This window comes from Muscardinus avellanarius (genome assembly GCF_963383645.1).
Source record: "Muscardinus avellanarius genome assembly, chromosome: 1".
NCBI classification, from domain to species: Eukaryota; Metazoa; Chordata; class Mammalia; order Rodentia; family Gliridae; genus Muscardinus; species Muscardinus avellanarius.
The window spans coordinates 122,960,798-122,984,593 of NC_137786.1; the positions used below are offsets into that span (position 1 = coordinate 122,960,798).

Below are 23,796 nucleotides of genomic sequence, written 5' to 3' on the forward strand. Positions count from 1 at the left end.
AACTGGGTCTCACTAAGTTGCGGAGGGCCTAAATAGCTGAGGCTGTCCGCGAACCACAATCCTCAGGTCTCAGCCTCCTGAATGCTGGGATTTCAAGCATGCACCATGCCATTAGCTTTAAATTTTTTTTTTTTTTTTTTGGTACTGGGGATGGAACCCAGGAGCATTCTACCTCTGAGCTACACCCCCAGTCCTATTTTTTATTCTTTATTTTGAAACAGGGTCTCAGTTGCAAAGGGCCTCTACTGAGGCTGCTCTCAACCCACGGTCCTCGTCTCAGCCCCCCCAAAGGCTGGGATTACAAGCGTGCACCACCACGCCCTACTGCCATTAGCTTTTTAATACTGTAATAAAAGCTAGGCATGGTGGCGCTTGCCTATAATCCTAGTACTTGGAAGGCTAAGACAGGAAGATCACAGGTTCAAAACCAGCCTCAGCAATTTAGTCAGACCTGTTTGCAAATTAAAAAAATAAGATAGGTCTGGGGATATATCTCAGACATAGAAGGTCCCTGGGTTCCACCCCCAGTACCACCAAAACAAACAAACAAAAAACCTGTAGTAAACGACAACAAAGAAGCTGGCGTGGTGGCACACGCTTGTAATCCCAGCATTTGGGAGGCTGAGACAGGAAGATTGTGGTTCGGTTAGTGGAGAGCCTCAGCTCCTACTTAGTGAGGTCCTTTGCAACTCCGTGATACCGTTTCAAAATAAGAAATAGGGCAAGCCGGGTGTGGTGGTGCACGCTTGTAATCCCAGCACTTGGGGGGCTGAGACAGGAGGATCACGAAGGTTCAAAGCCAGCCTCAGTTACTTAGTGAGGCTCTTAGCAACTTAGTGAGACTGTTTCCAAATAAAATAGAAAATAGGTCTGGGAGTGTAGCCTGGAGGTAGAAAGCTCCTGGGTTCCAATCCCAGTACCACAAAAAAAAAAAAAAAAAAAAAAAAGGCTGGGGGTGTAGTTTGGAGGTAAAATGCCCCTGGGTACTAACAAACAAACAAACAAGGCAACAAAGAGCCAAGGCAGGGTGGCAGAATCTTGTAATCTCAGTATTTGGAAGTTTGCCCTCTACAATCTAAATAGGGTTGGGGGTATAGCTTGGAGGTAGAATGCCTCTGGGTTCAGTCTCCAGTACCACCAAATAAATAAATAATTAAATAAATACAAAGGTTGTAAGTAGGTGCTCATTTATTAAATACAAGTTTTGAACAAACACTCCCAGGCAAGTATGACAAGAAGTAACCTTCCTGGGATGTTTCAAAATACAGTTGTTGATCAAGTTTTATTTTAGTCATCCTTTGTGTTGTTTGATCTTCATTTCTTCGCGTTGAGCAGTTAATGCATGTACCTTCTTTCCTTGCATGAGAGAAGTGCAGCATCAGCCTCTGGCTCCTAAAGGCATCCAGTAGACTTAGGCTCTGTGCGATGGCTGCTTAGCAACCAGCATCAAATAAAGAAATGAGGCTTTTGTAGAGTGTGATCCAAACAGCACCTGGTGCCTTCACCTGCACCATTAAACACCTCTGCTGTGTCCTTCAGCTTCCACATACCCATTAAAAACTATACTTTAAAAACCTACTTAAATAAGTTTCCAATTTGCTTCTTAGTAAGTTATGAGCAATACCAAAGTTGATTAAGAGTCTTCATTTCCCTATCATACTCCAGCAAAGCCAACACATAAAGCTAGTCTATTCTTAAGAGATTTAGAACTGCTGCTCAGTTCAGGCAGAACACCTCCTTATGCTTCCAAACGCATATATGCATCATGTTGTAGCAAGATGATGATTTCGTAAAAGTTTCCTTTTCTTGAATGTCCTAAATTACTTCACAGAAAGAAGGCACAGAGGACACTAGGCTTCCTTACCGATAGTGGCCGTAAGCTACACACTTGCTTTGTGATGAGTTTGAAGATATTCAGCAGCGTTAATAGTGCTACAGCCACTCATAAAGTCTCAGGAAAAGAGATTTAAGAAAAAAGAAAGAAAAAGAAAAAGCTTGCCAGAACAGGTTTACACTCTGAAGGCTAAGTACAGAAGTGCAACGTAGACACTAGAGGCAGCAGAGGTTGGCTAGGCTTCTGGAGTAGCTGCCTTCTGAGGTTTGTGTCCATTTTCCTCCAATAGTCTGTAAAACTTGGGTGCTTCCTCCTTGCTTTTTAAGATGAAAACCTCCTACTAGATTGGGTTTGGAAGATAAGTGCAAGTAGGTAGAAGCTTCTCTTATACAGTTCATTCTCAGAGAGGGAAAGGAGAAAAAATATGAAATGAAGCTCATTTTAAGAAAATATATCCTGTCAATTAATACCTTAAAGGCCCAGGGAGCACAATGAGTTACTTTTACTTCCTGTTACTTGCAAAAGGTCCCAGACTTCCTTTTTCATTTATAAGTACAGCAATAAGCAACATTTATTCTATATCCAAGATGGGAGGAGGCCTTCTCTGACACCAAAAACACACCAAAGACCATTTATAGCAACTTGTGTTGGACTATCATAGAACCACTCTTATTTGAAAAAGGCTGTGATTAACAATAATGTCCTCTAAAGGAAGCAAGATCCCTGTTTCTAAATCACATCACTCTTCTTGTATCTTACAACACCTCTGGGCTTACGTGAATACTGACAGAGACAACCCGCAGGGGAATGTGCCTCACTCAGCATGTTAAGCTACACAGTTAAATAGGGAGTTCAGGCTTGACTTGTAAAAGTGGGATATGTCCAATTACTAACTACTCAGGGTTACTAACTACTCATGGTTATGAGGATATTTCGAATGGCTTGTGGGCCAGGTTTTGCTCAAATTCCTGCTTTGTTAACGCCAAGGCTATGTTAGAAGCAGCTCTTAGAGGTCATGTCACAAGCCCCAAGAAACACTATGTACATTTTATAGTCTCAGAATTTTATCTCTAGAATAAATGTGAGTAACAATGAGCATACACTGCATACGTCTTATTGTGGAAGAGACACTATACAGTGGTACTCAGTTTACACTATGCCAATATAAAAAAAATCACATGGTTTGTGTGTATGTTACATACATATACACTGAGATCTACTGTTGATATTAGTGTCTTAAATGACATTTTTCACGGTTACAATATTTGCTGCCTAACTCTTCAAGCCTAGTTCTTATGCCTAGTTCTTATAATAACAGGTTTTCATAAGAGAAAAAAGGGCCCAGCAACTTTCTACTAATTCCCTCAACCCAGAATTTTTCTGACTGAAGTGTCAAAAATACAAGTTTGCCCAGTCACTAATCCTCATAAAAAGGCTACAAAAGGCTAAATTTTAAATGGTGACAACCCTATGAGAGAGTGTTTGAGATATCTTTTGAGTTATATATCATCTTTGATAATATCTTTTTGTTTTCTCAAGAACAAAATTAAGAGCTACCAACAAAAGTTGCCTACAATTCCTTAAAAAAAATCTCACCTATCATTTGATTGAAAAGTCTATACAACATCAATGCAACTGCTTTTATGTGAAAAGTTACTCTGTCACATTACAGAGGGTAAGAAGGACAAGGGCTTAAGTCCAGGTCAGGAGGATCAGTAAACAAGCAGGGTCAAAGGATTTTCTGATGATATCCAACTGTCACTCCACTGTGTGACAGCAGAGGCTAAAAATTTGTGATTTCTAAATTTGGTGATGTTAGAAGCATAATTTTCTGCAAACCAGGGGAGTATTGATGAGTTATTAGAACTCTTAATTACCAGAACATGAGCAAGAGCAGTTCTCTAATTTAGTAAACTGAGGGAAAGAGAGAGAGAGAGAGAGAGAGAGAGAGAGAGAGCGAGCGAGAAAAAGGGAAGGAACAGAACCAAAAAGAGAGAAACCAACTGTTTATCTGCACTTTGGGTTGGTTTTGGTTTGTTTAGTTCACAGTATTTATTCCAACTGCTCCTTCTGTTGTTTCCTCTCTGCAAGCCACCGCTGGATTTTTTCTTTTAGTTCAGTGTTTGGCCTGATCTGGTCCATGGTGAGGGGGCTGCGGTTAAAGGGATCGGTTTGGTCACTGGGACAAAAGAGACAAAATGAAATGGGTTATTTATATAAATTCTAACAACCCAAGCCAAAAATAGAACATTCTGACTTTGACTGAAGCCAGGGTACATTGAATCTTGGAGTCAAATACTGACTTGGAGTTAGAATAAGATGAGAAAAAGAATGATCCAAGGAGGTTTTTCAACTACTCTCTCTCTGCCTTGTAGCAAACATCACCCTCAACACCACTGTTGAGATATCTGATTCCAGTGGTTTTAAAACTGCCTTCATTCAGCTGGGTGTGGTGGCACAGGTTGGTAATTCCAGTATTTGGGAGGCTGAGACAGGATCATGGTTCGTAGCCAGCCTCAGCTACTTAGTGAGGTCTTTTGCATCTCAGTGAGACCCTGTTTCAAAATAAAGGATAAAAAATAGGAGCCGGGCATGGTGGCATACCCTTGTAATCCCAGCATTTTGGAGACTGAGACAGGAGGATCGTGGTTCACGGACAGCCTCAGCTACTTAGTGAGGCCCTCTGCAACCCAGTGAGACCCCTGTTTCAAAATAAAGAATAAAAAAATTGGACAGGAGGTCTAGCTCGGAGGTAGAATGCCCCTGGGTCCATCCCCAGTACCGCAAAAAAGAAAAAGAAAAAAAAAAAAAAAAAAAAAAGGGCTGAGGGTGTAGCCTGAAGGTAGAATGCCCCTGGGTTCCATCCCCAGTACTGCAAAAGTAAACAAACAAACAAACAAAACCTACTATAATGCCAGGTGTGGTGGCCCACGCTTGTAACCTCAGTACTTGGGAGGCTGAGACAGGAGGTTCACAGGTTCGTGGCCAGCCTCAAAAACTTGTGAGGCCCTCTGCAACTTTGTGAGACCCTGTTTCAAAATAAAAAATAGGGCTGGGAGTGTAGCTCAGAGGTAGAAATCGCAGTACAAAAAAGCCAGTACCACACACAAAAATGAAAAGGAAAAACCAACCAAAATACTGCCATCATTTTGTCATCAGCTCTTACATTTCTATATCCAGAGACCCCATATATTTATGTCAGTATGAAGAACTGTTCGTAGTTTTTTTGTCCTTTGGAGATGTGGTCTCATTATAGCTTAGGCTGGGCTCAAGCCATTCTCCTGCCTTAGCCTCCCAAGTAACCGAGGCCACAGACTGCCCAGCTATTTGCAGTTTTGTTTTGGTTTTTGGTGGTACTGGGGTTCCTGGAAGCCCTTCTACCTCCGGGCTCCACTCCCAGACCTATTTTATATTTTTAAATTTGGAAACAGGGTCTCTTAAGCCAGCGAGGCTGGCTTTGAACCTGCGCGATCCTCCTGTCTCCGCCTCCCAAGGCGGGGATTACAAGCGTGCGCCACCACGCCCGGCACTATTTGTAGTTTGATGCTTGAAACAGTATAAAATGTTAAATGCCTTGTAACTGGCATTCAATTTATGCAATTATGGTTTTCTGTCAGATAAGAAGATTCAGGGCTAGGGATGTAGCTCAGTGGTGGAGTACTTGCTTAACACACATGAGGTCCTGGATTAAATTTATGGCTCTAAAACCACAAAAACTAAACTAAAACAGAAGATTCATGATATATTTGACACTTTATTATTGTTATTGTGTGTGCATGTGTGTGTATGTATGTGGTACTAGGGATTGATCCCAGAGGAGTTCTACCTCTGAGCTACACCCCTAGCCCTATATTATTTTATTTTTAAATTTTAAAACAGAGTCTTTGCTAAGTTGTGGAGGGCCTCAATAAATTGCTGAGGCTGGCCTTGAACCTACAATCCTCCCATCTTAGCCTCTCAAATACTGGGATTACAAGCATATACCACCACGCCTGGTTTCTTTTCTTTTTTTTTTTTTTTTTAGTGCTGCTGGGGATTGAAGTCAGGAGCATTCTACCTCTGAGCTATATCCTCAGCCCTTAAAATTTTCTTTGGTATGTGTATGCTGCTGGGGATTAAACCCAGAGGCATTCTAACTCCAAGTCATACCCCCAGCCCCTTTTTAAAATGTTTGTTTTGAAACAGGATCTCACTAGGTTGCGAGAGAGTCTTGCTAAATTGATGAGATTGTCTTCCTGTATCAGCCTCCCAAGTACTGGGATTACAGGTGTGCACCACCACCCTCACCTAAAAAAAAATTTTTTTTAAAATTTGAGATGGGGCCAGGCATAGTGGCGCATGCTTGTAATCCCTGCACTTGGGAGGCGGAGACAGGAGGATCGCGCTGGTGCGCTGGTTCAGAGCCAGCCTTGCTGGCTTAAGAGATCCTGTTTCCAAATAAAAAGATATAAAATAGGTCTGGGAGTGTAGCCCAGAGGGAAAAGGACTTCCAGGAACCCCAGTACCACAAAAAAAAAAAAAAAAAATTTGAGATAGGGTCTTCCTAAGGTTGTCCAGGCTGGCCTTGAACTTGTGATCCTCCCGCCTCTGCTTCCCCAGGAGTTGGGATTACAAAAATGTGCTACCATATGCCTGCCTATTACTTCAATACTTAAAAATGTCCTTAAGCCGGGCGTGGTGGCGCATGCTTATAATCCCAGCATTTGGGAGGCTGAGACAGGAGGATTGCGCAGGTTCAAAGGCAGCCTCAGTTACTTAGTGAGGCCCTCTGGCAACTCAGTGAGACCCTATTTCAAATTAAAGAATAAAAAAAACTAGGGCTGGGGGTGTAGCTCAGAGGTAGAATGCCCCTGAGTTCAATCCCCAGCACAACCACCACCAACCAAAAGTCCTTAAATTTGATTCAACTTATATAATTTTAAGATAGGAATAGTCTTTCATTATTCATTTCTATCTAATGCTTCACTTAAAAAAAAAAGATAATGGGCAAGCTGAGTGGTAGAGTGTGGCTAAGGCAGGACTGAACTTCTGCTTGGGCCCAGGCGTTTGAGGCTAGCCTGGGCAGAATGGCAAGACCCTGTCTCCAAAAGAAAAAAAAAAGTGAAGGGGCTTTTTAGGGTAGCAAATAAAGCCTCACTGATTACTTCCTTCCTGTCTTTTCTGTAGATATCAGAGGCAGACTGTCCATACAGCAGAAAGTCTGAGAAGAATTCAGTCTCCACACTGAATCCAAAGGGAACAACAGGAGGAGTTCACTCATACAGTGTAAAATCTGAACTGAACAACAACAAAAAAGCTTGGTCTTTTACCACTGAAATAAAATTAGGACAACTTTAGGTAAACATATACTTCATACTGACATATTTTGTAACATGTTGATAAATTTTCTAAACTTATTTACTTATTTATTTTTTGGTTCTGGGGATGGAACTGAGGGATATTCTATCTCTGAGCTACCTCCAGCCCTATTTTATTATTTACTTATTTTATTATTATTTTTTTGCGGTACTGGGGATGGAACCCAGGGGCATTCTACCTCTGAGCTACACCCCAACCCTAATTTTTATTCTGTATTTTGAAACAGGATCTCACTGAGTTGCAAAGGGCCTCACTAAATCGCTGAGGTTGTCCATAAACTGTGATCCTCCTGTCTCAGCCTCCCAAATGCTGGGATTACAAGCGTGCACCACCACGGCCGGCTTCCTATTTTATTTTTATTTAGAAACAAGGTCTTTTTAAATTGCTGATGCTGTCCTCAAACCTGTGATCCTCTCGTCTCCTCTGTGATCTTCCTGTGATTCTCTATCTCAGAAAGGTTACAGGTGTGTGCCCAGTTAAAAAATTCTTTTTGTGTGTGTGTGTGTGGTACTAGGGGTTGAACCCAGGGGCATTCTACTTCTGAGCTACACCCCCAGTCCTATTTTTTACTCTTTATTTTCAAATAGGGTTTCATTAAGTTGTGGAAGGTCTCACTAAGTAGCTAAGGCTGGTTGTGAACCTGTGATCTCCTATCTAAGCCCCCAAAGTACTAGGATTACAAGAGTACAACAACATGCCCAGCATAAAATTACTTTCTCAAGAAAAGAAGGGGTAAGCTGGGCGTGATGGTGCACGCTTGTAATCCCCGCGCTTGGGAGGCTGAGACAGGAGGATCGCACAGATTCGAAGCTAGCCTCAGCTAAGCCAGCCTCAGCTACTTGGTGAGGCTCTCAGCAACTTAGTGAGACCCTGTTTCAAAAAAAAAAAAAAAAAAAAAAAAAAAAAAAAAGAAAAGAAGGGGTAAAGTTAAAAGTCAGAAATTTTTGGTATAGGGTATTAAACCCAGGGGCATTCTACCTCCAAGTTATACCTCTAAGCTACACTTTTTTACTTTTTATTTTATTTTTATTTATTTTGCAGTACTGGGGATGGAACCCAGGAGCATTTTACCTCCAAGCTACACCGTCAGCCCTATTTTTTATTCTTTCTTTTTTTTTTTTTTTGCGCGGTACTGGGGACGGAACCCAGAGGCATTCTACCTTCAAGTTACACTCCCAGCCCATTTTATTGTTCCTTTTGAAACAGGGTCTCACTGAGTTGCATAGGGTCTCACTAAGTAGCCGAGGCTGTCCATGAACCGTGATCCTCTTGTCTCAGCCTCCAAAATGCTGGGAGTAGAAGCATGTGCCACCACACTTGGCTTATTCTTTTATTTTTTTTTTTATGTTTTGGTGGTACTGGGGGTGGAACCCAGAGGCTTTCTACCTCCAGGCTATACTCCCAGACCTATTTTTTTTAATATTTTATTTGGAAACAGGGTCTCACTAAGTTGCTGAGAGCCTCACTAAATAGCTCAGGCTGGCTTTGAACCTGTGTGATCCTCCTCTCTCAGCCTCCCAAGCGCGGGGATTATAAGCGTGTGCCACCACGCCCGGCTTATTCTTTTATTTTGAATTGGTCTCACTATGTAGCTGAGGCTGTCCATGGGGATTACAAACATGTGCCACCATGCCTGGCTTACTTTTTATTTTATTTATTTTTTGGTGGTATTGGGGATGGAACCCAAGGGTATTCTAACTCTGAACTACACCCCTAGCCCTATTTTATTCTTTAATTTGTAATATGGCATCAATGAGTTGCAGAAGGCCTCCTTAAGTTCCTGAGGTTGTCCACAAGCTTATGATCCTCCTGTCTCAGCCTCCCAAGGACTGGGATTTCAAGTGTGTGCCACCATGCCTGGCTTACTTTTTATTTTGAAAGAGGGTCTCTCTTAAGTTGTTGAGGGTGGCCTTAAATCTATAATCCTCCTGTCTCAGCCTCCAAAGTACTGGGTTTGCCACCCTATCCTTAAATATTTAAATTCTTAATTGTTATCAAAATGTCACATCAAAAAATAGACAATGTGAGGCACCTCCTAGGTATTATATTAGATCTTTGGGAGAGGAGGGTGATGGCAAACTAAATCTAATTGTCTGTGCTCCTGAGGTTGCTTCTGGAGCTGGCATACCTGAGCAAATGCCTGGCAATGGTAGACCTATCCACAGTGACTCTGGAAGAGGGCAGCACTACAGGGTCAGACATCAGCGTGCTCATGATAGGATCAAGGAACTCGTCACAGGCATCGGCATAGGTCTCCTCTTCCTGTTGCTGGAGATCTGCAAGAGACTGAGAACACAGCCCCAGCAGTTACAGTGGATTCACAGTACAGCTGAATTCAGAAATGGCTACACATTAATACTGGTCATTAAAAACCCTTGATGGTGATAGTGCCAAATCATGGCTTTTTTTTTTTTCCCAAGAACAGGCAAGCTAGATCTTTTAGGAGCAAATTTGGCTGAACTTCAAGTTAGTTCAAGTGCTACAGTCATGACTGGAAACAGGTTTCAGTGTTAGCAGGAGCAGCAGCACGGCACTCAGAACATCTTCCTGCAGCAGTTCTGTTGTAAACGCCATAACTCAGAAGGGGATGAGACAGGAGGGTGATGATCTGCACAGTCACAGAGCCATTAGGCAGTCTGTGTATGAAAAGCAGTTTCTGGTTTGGGGTATATAAATAGGTACAGGAAATAAAAAATGGCTCTTTCTTTCTTTTTCTTTTCTTTTCTTTTTTTGGCACCGGGGATTGAACTCAGAGGTATCTACCTCCAAACTACATCCCAGCCCCATTTTATTTGGAAACAGTGTCTCATTTGGTTCCTGAAAACTTCATTAAGTTGCTGAGGCTAGCTTTGAACCTGCAAGCCTCCTGTTTTAGCTTCCCAGATACTGGGGCTACAGACATGTGCCACCACGCTTGGCTAAAAATGCCTTTAACATTTGGTTCCTGGATAACTCTAGACTCTTAGAGATCCATCTGGTTAAGGTATAGGCCAAGAATGAAGCCCAACTCAATAAAAAGGAAAGAGTGAGGGGAAAGCTGGTATCAATAAGAATCGTTTAACACCCACCTGTAATCCTAGTACTTGAGAGACTGAGAGGAGGACGTAGGTTCGAGGACAGTCTCAGCAAGTAGTGAGACTCTCATCAACCTAGCACGACCCTGTTTCTAAATAAAAATAAAATGGGCCTGGGGATGTAGCTCAGAGGTAGAATGCCCCTGGGTTCAATCCCCAGTAAGATACAAACACAAACACACACACACACACACACACACACTTTTGTTTACTATTAGATTTTTTTTTTTTTTTTTGGTGGTACTGGGATGGAACCCTTCTACCTCTGGGCTACGCTCCCAGACCTATTTTTATATTTTTTATTTGGAAACAGCGTCTCTTTAGCCAATGGGGCTGGCTTTGAACCTATGCAATCCTCTTGTCTCCATCTCCCAAGTGCAGGGATTACAAGCGTGCGCCACCATGCCTGGCTACTTTTAGATTTTTTCCCCCCCTGTTTTAGTACTGGGGATTGAGCCTCATATACCAACCATAGGGATTAGCTGAATACAATACAGTTTTGGAATCCTTAAAAAGGAATGCTGATTTCTTTCTTTTTTTTTTTTTTTTTTTTTTTTGGTGGTACTGGAGTTCCTGGAAACCCTTCTACCTCCGGGTTACAGGGTTACACTCCCAGACCTATTTTTATATTTTTTATTTGGAAACAGGGTCTCTTCAGCCAGCGCTGCTGGCTTCGAACCTGCGCGATCCTCCTGTCTCTGCCTCCCAAGCGCGGGGATTACAAGCATGCGCCACCACACCCGGCAGGAATGTTGATTTCAATGTGAACTATCTAGCAATTACAAATGTAGAGAACAGAGGAAATGAATAAAAATTTGTGGCTGAAAACTGTGAATTTTTAATTTCTTTCTAAAATAGTTTTGCATCAACAGATTTTCAAATCTGTTGGTAACTCTAGGCATAAAGTTTTCATCAATTGTGAATGTGTACATTCTTTTCTTCTAGTAGAAATGTCTTTAATTTCTGTTCTTGCTTTCATGTTTAAAAGAGCAGTATTTAATAATAAGATGGAAGTTCCAGTTTTTGATAGATCAGGAAGAATCACCCGTTTCTAGTTTCTCAATGCAATACTCCTTTTCTCCCAGAAACAGGGCAAGAAATAGCACAACTAAGCTGATACAGATTTTTATAATCAGTGTCTTTTTTTTTGTGGTGCTGAGGGTTGAACCTGGGGCCTGGTACAAGCTAAGCAAGGGCTTTACCACTGAGTCACATTCCTAGCCCTTTTCATTTCATTTTTAGGCAGGGTCTTGCTATGTTGTCCAGGATGGCTTGCAACTTGTAGTATTCCTGCCTCAGTCTCCCAAGTAGCTGAGCTTACAGGTGTTTACCACTATACCTGGTAATGTGATTTTTACTCAATATGAGAAAACAAATTCTCCTCTTACCTTGATTCTCTCTGCCAAGTTGCTGAACGCCACAATCATATTCCCAGGCTTATTTATTTTCTTCAGGACTCGGACGGTCTGTGCAAAGAGAGTTGGGGAATAGGAACGTCCATCCTTGGGCACAGTGGCACAGAAATTCTCCTCATCCCTAGAAGGTCAGCATTAGAAAAAACTGAGCATCAGAGAGTAGGTTAATGGGAAGATAAAAGATGGGCTGTGGACCAATAAATGGCATCATTTATAAGCCATGGATGTTCTTTTGATCTAGAAAGACTTCTAATTTTCTGGATAGGATGTCCATGAAAAGTATCCCAGTGCTATAGAATAATACAATTTTCCCAAACAAAAGAATAACCAGTAAAAAACCTTATCTTTGTACAGTTCAAGGCAGAATCTTGCAAATCCTGAACAATGTCCCACAAATCAAAGTTTCCTTATGTAAAACTACAGAGGCTTTTTTTCAACAAGCAATCAGAAACAGCCATTTCTTCTCTATACCCACACAAACAGCCAACTACAATTCTACTATCAAAAGGTGAGCATCCCCCCACCCCCGGCTTGCCCAGGTATAATCTCAGATACCCAAGATTTAAGTAGATAGTGCAGATATCTGATACAAGCTGCTGGGGCTTGAAGTCAAATTCGCTGAAGTCCTTGACTTTTAATGCGCCCATCTTGGGGCCCACCAGGTGCTGCAGGAAGTAGTTCAGCATGGAGATGATGCGCTCAGCCAGGAAGGGGTGAACGAAGAGTGATCTGATCTCTGGAAGAAAGCCAATGTCTCTGAAATCTCAATCCATCCAGAGATCTTCTATTTATGTCTAGTTTACTTGGAGACTTCTGACTACTATTTTTTTAAAATTACATATGTAATACAGTTTCATTGCAGAAAATATACATGAGCAAAAATGAAAAAATAAAAATGACCACGTAGAGATAAAACTTAACATTTCACCATCACATTAAGTTCTATAGAATAATAGTGATTTATAGAATTTTTTTTTTTTGCGGGTCTGGGGATGGAATCTAGGGGTATTCAACCTCCGAGCCACACTCCCTGCCCTATTTTTTATTCTTTATTTTGAAACAGGGTCTAAGTTATGGAGGGCCTAAGTAGCTGAGGCTGGCCATGAACTGCAATTCTCCTGTCTCAGCCTTCCAAATGCTGGGACTACAAGTGTGTGCCACCACGCCCAGCAGCCCCCCCCCACCCCACCTTTTTTTTTGCAGTACTATTTCTGAGCTACACCCCTTATGTTTGGTTTTGTGGAATTGGGATTAAACCCAGGGGCATTCTATCTCTGAGCCACACCCCCCAGTATAATTTTATGTCTTGTTTTGAAACAAGGTCTTGCTAGGTTGCCAAGAATCTTATTACATTGCTGAGGCTGTTCTTAAACCTTTGATCCTCCTATCTCAGCCTCCCAAGTATTGGGATTAAAGGTATGCACTACCATGCCCAGCTCCCATTTTATTTTTATTTTTTATTATTTTTGTACTGGAGATTGAACTGAGGCATTCTACCTCCAAGCTACACCTATAGCCCTATTTTTAATTTTAATTTTTTGCAGTACTGGGGATGGAACCCAGGGGTATTCTTCCTCTGAGCTATACCTCTAGCCCTATTTTTTAATTCTTTATATATATTTTTATTTTTATTGGTACTGGGGGTGGAATCCAGAGGCTTTTCTACCTCTGGGTTACACTTCCAGACCTATTTTATACTTTATTTGGAAACAGGGTCTCACTAAGTTGCCGAAAGCCTAAGTAGCCAAGGCTGGCTTCGAACATGTGCGATCCTCCTGTCTCAGCCTCCCAAGCACTGGGACTACAAGCGTGCGCCACCACACCTGGCTCTATTCTTTATATTTGAAACAAGATCTCACTGAGTTGCAAAGGGCCTTACTAAATAGTAGCTGAGGCTGTCCACAAACTTTGATCCTTCCTGTCTCAGCTTCCCGAATGCTGGGATTACAAGCATGGGCCACCATGACTGGCTTATTCTTTATTTTGAAATAGTGTCTCATTATGTTGATGAGATCTTCCTATGTGCTGAGGCTAGCTGCAAACCTGAGATCTTCCTGTCTCAGCTTCCTAAGTACTGGGGGATTACAAGCATGAGCCACCATGCCCGGCTTATTTTATTTTTGTTTTGAAAGGGGGTCTCAAAGAGGGGTTCACTACGTTGCTAAGGGACTTGCTAAGTTGCCAAGGTGGCCTTGAACCTGTGATCCTACTGTTTCAACCTCCCAAGTACTAGGATTACAGGCATATGCTACTACACCTGGCTCCTTTTTATTTCTTACTTGTGATGCTCCTGCCTCAATCACAGACTTGTGCCACCGTGACTGGCTGAAGCTTTTCTAGTGACTTCTCTCTTGGCTGTGGAAGATAGTGCCACCAGAATGTGTGTTCTTGTTTTGGTAGGACTGATTCCCTAAGTGAAGCAGATCTTCCTTAAGTGAAGCTACATTTTTGGGCAAAGCAGGGCTTCCCTTCCTTACCTGATGTTAGGAAGGCCAGAGTACCAATCGTTTCATTGGACATGATGTTATGGAAACGTGCCAGCTGTCCAAACATCTGCAGGCCAGCCTCCTTCTCCCGGCGGGCTTCTGGAGTCAGACTATCCCATTCACCTTGGTCCTTTTCGATCTGCTGAATCTTTATCTTGCTCAAATACTACAGAAACCAGAGGTGGAATACACAGGTGAACAGAAGTGCAGATGAAGGAACAGGACACTTTAAGAAGTTTTATTTAGCTGGGCAGTGTGTATACTTGTAATTTCAGTACTTAGGAGGCTGAGACAGGAGAATCACGTTTGAAGGGGGCCCTCTGCAACTCAGCAAATCATCCACAATTTAGTGAGACCCTGTTTCAAAATAAAAAAAGTTCATGCGTGGTGGCGCACACTTGTAATCCCAACATTTGGGAGGCTGAGAAAGGAGGATCGCGGTTCGCGGACAGCCTCAGCTACTTAGTGAGGCCCTCTGAAACTTAGTGAGACCCTGTTTCAAAATAAATAAAAAAATAAGCTGAGCATGGTGGCACATGCTTGTAATAGCATTTGGGAGGCTGAGACAGGAAGATCTGGGTTTGCGGCCAGCCTTAGCTACTTAGGCCCTTTGCAACTCCGTGAGACCTTGTTTTAAAATAAAGAATAAAATAAAGAATAAAAAAAATAGGGCTGGTGTAGCTCAGAGGTGGAACAATGGGTTCCATCCTCAGTGCTGGGAAAAAACAAAAAAGTTGAGCTTGGTGGTGCATGCTTGTAATTCTAGTACTTGAGAGAATGAGAGAAGAGGATTGCAGGTTTGAGGACAGTCCCATCAAGTAGTGAGACTCTTAGCAACCTAGCAAGACCCTGTTTCAAAATAAAAAAAAAAAATAGAGTTGAGAGTGGAGCTTGGAGGTAGAATTCTCCTGGGTTCAACCCCCAGTACTGCAAAGTAAACAGATAAATAAATACATACTTAAATAAAATAGGGCTGGGGGTGTAGCTCAAAGGTAGAATGCCTCTGGGTTCAATTTCTAGTACCACAAAAGAGAGGTGGGGGGGAGAGAGAGAATGAATGAATTATGGAAAGAGAACTGTAAATGTCTCTCATCATCCTTCCCGTGGCAGCAAACAGTAGGTTACATTGCAATAATCTCATGGAGTGCCACCCGCTTCACTCTGTGTCTAGCACTCTTGCTTAAAATGGTCTGTTTTTCTTAAATCTTAAAAGTGTGGGATTACCAAAAGAGCAGAGAACCTTTCTCACAAACCAAACCTAAGTTATGCAAGGGGTTACTAACCAGTAAGAGGAGCTCGTGACTGTTCAACAGGCTAACCCCAGGACTGACCTGCTTCATCTCCCATTGGGCCATCATCCTAGCTTACATTCATGACAGGGTTTTTATGAGAGCAATAAGCAGCTCCACAAGGGATGGTTAATGATGTGCTGTAGGAGCTGAGAGACACCCAGCTGTATTACATACATTGTGAAACCCATGTTTTACATTATAGCTAAGGATTTAGGAGGTAAAAAGCAGGGGATAGATGAGGAGTAATGATGATTTGGAATCTTTGTGTGTGTGTGTATGCTACTGAGGGATCAAACCAGAAGCATTCTAACTTCGAGCCACACTCCCTGCTCCTTTTATTTTTGTTTGAAACAAGGTCTTGCTAGGTTGCTGAGAGTCTTACTAAGTTGCTGAGGGTTTCCTCAAACCTGTGATCTTTCTGTCACCGCCTCCCAAGTACTGACTGGGATGACAGGCGTGCGCCACCATACCTGGCTTGGATTTCGAATCTTTTTATGAAAAAATAACCCAGAGCTGTAGTTCAGAGGCAGAGCACCGTTTCAGCAAGCTCAAGGACCTGAGTTTAATCCCCAGTACTTCAAAACTACTCCATAGACTTTTTAAGTAGTGATGCACAAATCAGAATTTAAGGACAGAAAGTTGAAAATCAGTGTCTAAGCTGGGCATGGTGACACACACCTGTAATCCAAGTATTTGGAGGGCTGAGTCAGGAGGGTCACAGGTTTGAAGACAGTGGATGGTTGTTTAGCAAGATCATGTTTCAAAATAAGAAATAAAAAGGGCTTGGGATGTAGCTCAGAAGTAGAGTGCCCCTCAGTTCAATCCCTAATACTATATTTATTTACTTTTTTTTTTTTTTGCAGGTCTGGGGATGGAACCCAGGGGCATTCGACCTCTGAGCTACACTCCCTGCCCTATTTTTTATACCTTATTTTGAAACAGGGCCTCACTAAGTAGCTGAGGCTATCTGTGAACCATGATCCTCCGGTGTCAGCCTCTCAAATGCTGGGATTACAAGTGTCTGCCACTACGCCTGGCTTTATTCTTTATTTTTGAGACAGGGTCTTACTGAGTTACATGAGGCCTCACTAAGTAGCTGAGGCTGTCCGCGAACCATGATCCTCCTGTCTTCGCCTCCCAAATGCTGGGATTATAAGCATGTGCCACCACGCCCAGCCTTCTAATACCATATTTTTTTTAAAAAAAATCATCATCTAAATGAATGACTGTTCCTGATACGTTGGAATGGAGAACAGTTGAAATTCTATAAGCAAAGCCAAGACCCTCTGATTTTTCTATAGCATTGGTCTGATGCGTACTGCAGTGAGCCTTAGTTTGGCCTCACCACATTACCTGTTAACTCTGCCAAAATGCCCATCCTAGCCTATGAGGCTCTAATGACGCTAATCTTGTCTGAAATGGAATAATGGCCTAGAAAGCTCTCTAACTGCAAGCATGGAACACATTACAGCTCATAAAATTTTCATGTTCAAGACTTGTGCTAAGGCATAAGGGTTGCTCTATTATGATTAAAAAGTCAAAAGTATGCATTGATGTTGATTTGATGACATAGGAGTAGTAAATTTTCTCTTTCCTTTACCTGTATGGCTTCATCCAAAAGAAAAATGGCATCGTTCATTAGCAGGTTAAGAAAGCGGAGGAAAAGTGGAGGGCTCATGGCTTCTAAGTTCTCAGAAGCATAGTCAGCCAAATTCTATAAATCATAACCCAAGAGAAAACCATTTCAGTACCAAATCACAACTCCAGGATTTACCCTAAGTGCACCTGGTTTGACCAGTCTCTCACCTTAATGCTCTCTCGATAGGTATCTGTCCCCCACATGTATCTCAGGATGGGATACATGGGACGGCGGTAATTAAACTTTTGCTCAAATTGATGGGGGTCACCTGGAAGAAATCGAGAATGAGAAATAAATCAAGGAGATCTTTAAGAGAACAAGCAGGAGCTCACGTCTATCTAGAGTCATTTTCTTTTTTTTTTTTTTTTTTTTGCAATACTGGGGATTAAACCTAGGGGCATTCTACCTCCGAGTTACACCCCCAGCCCTATTTTTTATTCTTTGCTTTGAAACAGGGTTTCACTAAGTTGCAGAGAGCCTCACTAAATAGCTGAGGCTTGCCTTGAACCTGTGATCTTCCTGTCTCAGCCTCCCAAATACTGGAATTTTTTTTTTTTTTTTTGTGGCGCTGGAAAGGGAATCCAGAGGCTTTCTACCTTTGGGCTACACTACCAGACCTATTTTGTATTTTATTTGGAAACAGGGTCTCACTAAGTTGCTGAGAGCCTCCCTAGTAGCTGAGGCTGGCTTCAAATCTGTGCAATCCCCCGTCTCAGCCTCCCAAGTACTGGGATTATAAGCGCGCACCACCACGCCTGGTCAAATACTGGGATTATATGAATGCGCCACTACACTCAGTTTCTTCTATTTTGAATATGTCAAGGCTACTGGGAAATCTTCGCTAGTTTCTGGTGGTACTGGGGGTGGAAAAATCTTCGATAATTTCTAAAGGTCCAGAGTTGGGATGAGTGCTTGCTTACCGGGTTAAAATAAAGGAATTTCTCGATCATGGCACTATCTTATCATCTACTATTTGCCATTTTGTGGCAGAAAAAAAGACCCAGGTGTTAATCGGACAACCTAAATGGAGTATGATTTGACCATGAAATTTAACATGGTTGATAAGAGTACTGAGGTTTTTTTTAGTGAGAAAAACCTGGTTCCACCACTCATTAGTTATATGATATGGACAAATTGCTTAATCTTTTAAGCATCCATGTCTTCATTTATAAAGGAGAGATAATTAAGTCAAAACTTTCAGATGGTGATAAATTACTGGTATAATGTGAAAAAGGAACTCAGCAGCGACACCAGCTCCCAATAAATATTTAATAAATAATGACGTAACATTTCTCTAATGTTCATTACATGGTCAAGCTATGACATTCCACTGGTGTCAACTTTCTAGTTCTGGACCTGGCTGCATGACTCCTGTACCTGTAAACTCGATGTCCACAAAAACTTTGATTAGAGCTTCTGCTAGTTGGGGTGCATGTGGAAAGTTGCAGAATACACGTTTCCGGTGGAACACACTGGATACCAAGGGATTTGGGGTTTGATCCAGGTGGGGCATCACTGCTTCCAGCACCTCAGCTAGTTTGGCCCTTAGGTGGGGATTCTTCATCCTGCAACCAGGGCAGAAAGCAAGATGAGCAGGTAAGCTCGACTCCCAAAGTGATGACTTCTTCTCTCCACATGAGGAGCCAACATGTCCTATAGTACCATTATAAGAAAAAAAAAGAAACAAGATTTTTGTCAATACAGGGCGATGCAAAGTAAACCAATGAACTTTTGGGATGACAGTTTACCATGTAGAGTAGTAAGTTTCAGTTTAATGCTTTGCCATTTAATTTTTTTCTCTATAATAATGTACTACTAGCTGGGCATGGTGGCACATACTTGTAATCCCAGTACTTGGGAGGCTGAGTCAGGAGGATTGCAGGTTCAAGGACAGTCTCAGCAAGTAGTGAGACTCTCATCAACCTAGCAAGACCTTGTTTCAAAATAAAAAAATAAAAACAAAAATGAAATAGGGCTGGCTAGGGGTGTAGCTCAGAAGTAGAATGTCCCTGAGTTCAATCCCCAGTACCAACACACACACACACACACACACACACACACACACACACACACACATTGTATTATTTACTATGTACTAGTCTTTGAGAGATTCATTTTGGATAAATTTGCCTTCTCAAGCTTTCTGAGGGTATAGATTATAATTACCTTAGATTATTCATAATGAATATTATATGTGCCTGATCAATATTTGATGACTTACAATTTCTTATTAGGTCAACTCAGCTCAGTGAAGGGCTAGTTATATCTACTTTTCATTGATATGGTTCAGGGAATTATGGGTCACCTTCTTTATTGTGCAGCAAATGCTTGCTTTGGTCATGGAATTTGTTTGGCCCATATACCAGAAAACCAGGGAAGCAACTCTAGAAGCCATAGTATATTCTTTTGGGAAAAAGGGATATAAGCTATGAGAAGACTTGAGATCAGAACTAATGCTGACCTAGGTTCATTGCTCAGCCAACACAGCGCATCAAGAGCATGGTCGTCCTCACACAGGTAGTGGGAGAGCATCAGCAACTGGCTGCCACTGCTACGGCTTAGGGCATTATGACAACTCTCTGGCCAGGTGTGGCGGCGCATGCTTGTAATCCTAGCAACTTGGGAGGCTGAGATAGGAGGATCCTAAGTTCGAGGCCAGCCTTAGCAACTCAGCAAAACCTTGTCTCAAGGGAAAATACAAGAAGAGGAATTAGGGACATAGCTGAGTGGTAGAGAACCCCTGGGTTCAATCCTAGTACTGCCAAAAAAAATCATTTAACTATGGTAACAGCAGAATTCCCATCAGGTACCTTATATGCAAGCTCAAATTCTCTGTGGGCAAAGTCCTCTGCTTATTATCTGCCTCTCAACAGTGGGATTTTTGGATACTCATAAGGATGGACAGATGATTCATTAATATTTACATAACTTTTGAAGACAACCCTTATGATTCAGGCTTATTTCTTGGTTTAGAAATCTGTGGAAGCTGGCCGCGGTGGCACACACTTGTAATCCCAGTACTTGGGGGGGCTTAGATAGGAGGATCTGGGTTTGTGGCCAGCCCCAGCTACTTAGTGAGGCCCTTTGCAACTTTGTGAGCCTTGTTTCAAAAATAAAGAGAAAAAAGAAAAGAAAAGAAAAACTGGGCTGGGGTTGTAGCTTGGAGGTAGAATGCCCGTAGGTTCAATCCAAGTAACACACACACACACACACACACATCGGGCTGGGCCGTAGGTTCAATCCAAGTAACACACACACACACACACACACACACACACACACACACACACACACACCCGGGCTGGGTGCCCACGCTTGTAATCCCAGTGCTTGGGAGGCTGAGATAGGAGGATCGCTCAGGTTTGAAGCCAGCCTTAGCTACTTAGTGAGGCTCTCAGCAACTTAGTGAGACCCTGTTTCCAAATAAAGTATAAAATAGGTCTGGAGTATAGCCCGGAGGTAGAAAGCCCCTGGGTTCCACCCCTCGAACCACACACACACACACACACACACACACACACACACACACACACACACGCCGCCTGTGGAATGTTTTACAGGTCTAAATAGGGACAGAGACAAGCTTTCAGCACTTCACCTTTCTATACTTCCAGTGAAAATGGTGATAAAGTGAAGGACGTGCTCCAGGGAATCTGCTGACGTCTCCAAGATGTCATCGGCAAAGCGGCGGAGAAAAATGAGGAAATCACCCAGGTTATCTGCAAAAAACTCTGAAAAAGAAAATAGTCACTGGAATTAAACATCTGTTTATTGGTACTAAACAACATTTAAATTCCTCCCTTTAATATTATTTAATGAAGGTTAAAAAAATCCGAAGGTCTTACTGGTACCAGGGATGAAGATAAATAAGTATAGACTATCCTTTAGAGTGTCCCTCGGTTTTTATTTTTAGCCAAGTAAATATATGAATAGTAATGACATGAAATAGTAACACGCCAGCATGTGTGAATGGTATTAGGTTATTAGGTTGACACAAGGTCCTCATAATTCAAACATCCCTTACAGTGTCTGAAGAATGCTCAGGAGGCTTGTCTCTTCAGACCAGCGTGGTAGCCAGCCTCCAGGAGAGCCCTCCAGGGCTCCTCACCTCCTGTGTTCACGCTCTTGCACAGTCCATTTCTACATTCTTCTAGGGTACAGGATGCACCCTGAAGAGCTGGGGGGGGGGTGTATGTTTATAATCCCAGCATTTGGGAGACTGAGACAGGCGAACTGCGGTTCATGGACAGCCTCAGCTACTACTTAGTGAGGCCTTTGCAACTCAGTGAGACCTTGTTTCAAAATAAAGAATAAAAAATAGGACCAGGGGTATTGCTCGGAGGTAGAATGCCCAGCATTCGGGAGGCTGAGACTGGAGGATCACAGTTCTTGGCCAGCCTCAGCTACTTAGTGAGGCCCTTTGCAACTCAGTGAGACCCTGTTTCAAAATAAAGAATAAAAATAGAGCTGAGGGTGTCACCCAGAGGTAGAATGCCCCTGGTTCCATCCCCAGTACTGCAAAAAAAAAAAAAAAAAAAAAAAAGATGTACCCTGAAGTATACAATGGGAACGGTGACATGTCACTTCTAAGATTATAGTGTGTAGCTTTCATTTTGGTTACTCGCTCTAGGGAAAGCCAGCTACCACATGAGTGGTACAAGGTTACATGTAGAGCCCAGAAAAGAGGATACTAGTCAATAGTTCAAACAATGGAGGCCTGTCAGCAACCACATGACCATGCTGGTACGAAGATACTTAAGCCTAAGTCGAGTTCTCAGATTCCAATGGCCCTGACTGATAAGACAGCCTGGCTGCAACCATGTGAAGTACTCGTATTTGGAACCATGTAGCAGAGTATGCCTAAATTCCTGACCCACAGGAATTGTGTGAGATAGTATTTGTTGTTTTAAGTTGCTATGCTTTGGGGTAATTTGTTACACAGAAATATGTGACCAATACAGTGACCAAGAAGGTTTAATCTGATTTGATGAGTAATATCTGTTGGATCCCTCACTCACAGTCACACACATATTCTCTCTCTCTCTCTCTCTCTCTCTCTCTCTCTCTCTCTCTCTCTCTCTCTCTCTCTTTCCTGGGTTAACTGACATGAGATCTTTTTTTTTTTCTTTAAAAAAAAGCACAAGGAAGCCAGGCGTGGTGGCACATGCTTGTAATCCCAGCATTTGGGAGGCTGAGACAGGAGGATTGGGGTTCTCGGACAGCCTCAGCTACCTAGTGAGGCCCTTCACAACTCAGTGAGATGCTGTTTCAAAATTGGCTGGGGGTGTAGCTCAGGGGTAGAATGCCCCTGGGTTCCATTGCCAGTACAGAAAAAGAAAAGAAAAAAAGCATAGGGAGAGTTAGATAAATTTTAAGTTGAATGACAAACAATATTAATGACAGAAACTAACACCTGTGAAGACACGGTTTTGAAAACTATTCTAATATGCACATCTGCAGGGACCCAAAGAAAGAGAACACTGCACCCTCATACTCTGCTCATTGGTATCCTATACATTTGAGTTATTTCTCCAAAAACAATAAAATGGTAACTAAGGAAGGATACTTGGAGGATTGTACTGCCAACATGACCTAGTTAAACTTAGATGACTATAAATAGGAAGTTCCCAAGGGAGAGCCTACTTACCTGGCACATAAGCCAAAGAGCTATAGCTGTCTGGCAAGGGAAACGTTAGCTCTATTGGCTGTGAGCCCTCATTGCCGATGGCTAGTTGAACCAGCAGAACAGCCATGGACACCTGCAAATTTAGGCAGTTTTGTAGCATCTGTGGCTCAGTCATGGCAGTCTTGGTTGAAAGATAGATGGTCATCAGCCGTTCAAACTGCTCACGGAGATTGTCAGCAGCAGGGCTAGAGCTCTGCTGAGCATCCCGCCAGGCAACCTGCAGCCGATGCAGATTTTGGTTGATTTTTACCATCTGATCATGCAACCTGTCCCCAAGAAAGCAGAAGAGACTGAGTCAGGAAGGCTCCCAGGGGGACAGTGTAGTACAGACTATTCCAGAAAAAGAAATTTTCATTTATTTATTTTAGTCTTCTCTTAAAAGGCATAGGGAGCTACTGGTGCGATGACACAGAAGGCGCTCACAAGCTACTGACGGGACAGAGGCAAGGCACACAACACTAGGGAACTGTCACCAACAATCTAGCACAACTGAAGCCAATAACAAAGAGCATTTTTCAACCCAAATTGCCACCCAAAGAGCAGCAGTTTGGCTGAGCGAGGTCCACAGGGCAGGCTGTTATATGCAAAATAAATCACTGGAAAAAGAATCAGAAGCCCAGTAAACATGGTGGGCATATATATATATATATATATTTCTTTCCACGTGGTACTGAGGATTGAATCCAGGGGCATTCTACCTCTGAGCTAAACCCCAACCCTATTTTACTTTTTGTTTTGAAAAAGGGTCTCGCTAGGTTGCTAAGGCTGGCTTTGAACCCAAGATCCTCCTGTCTCAGCCTCTGAATAGTCTTTTATAATTAGTAGAATACTAAGCTGCTGAAAAGGGGCTCTAGATTAGTAATGAGTGTACCTAAACTGTCATCACTTTGGAGGCAACCTAAATCTGCTTTAAGTGCTCTGCTCTATTGCTTAATATAAAATTATTCTTCACAAAGGTCCATCCAAATACCCTCTGCTGAAAGAATACCTATAATTCAAAGTTATGGTTAAC

The 23,796-nt window shown here is 42.4% G+C and overlaps 1 protein-coding gene across 4 annotated transcripts in view; it reads right to left on the reverse strand.

Annotated features, from left to right (window-relative positions):
* Window positions 1–3,886: 3,886 nt before the first annotated feature.
* Window positions 3,887–23,796, reverse strand: part of UBE4A (ubiquitination factor E4A) — a gene marked incomplete at both ends in the record, with an annotated part of 39,781 nt that continues 19,871 nt past the window's right edge. For 3 of the 4 annotated variants that reach the window (XM_080708787.1, XM_080708786.1, XM_080708785.1), the window contains 10 exons: window positions 3,887–4,013; window positions 9,321–9,478; window positions 11,655–11,802; window positions 12,237–12,417; window positions 14,159–14,333; window positions 17,060–17,173; window positions 17,266–17,366; window positions 18,476–18,663; window positions 20,697–20,829; window positions 22,746–23,050. In XM_080708787.1, coding sequence (XP_080564913.1) covers window positions 3,887–4,013; window positions 9,321–9,478; window positions 11,655–11,802; window positions 12,237–12,417; window positions 14,159–14,333; window positions 17,060–17,173; window positions 17,266–17,366; window positions 18,476–18,663; window positions 20,697–20,829; window positions 22,746–23,050 — 1,630 coding nt within the window. The remainder of the gene's footprint in view (window positions 4,014–9,320; window positions 9,479–11,654; window positions 11,803–12,236; window positions 12,418–14,158; window positions 14,334–17,059; window positions 17,174–17,265; window positions 17,367–18,475; window positions 18,664–20,696; window positions 20,830–22,745; window positions 23,051–23,796) is intronic. The other variant, XM_080708788.1, reaches the window with a different exon arrangement.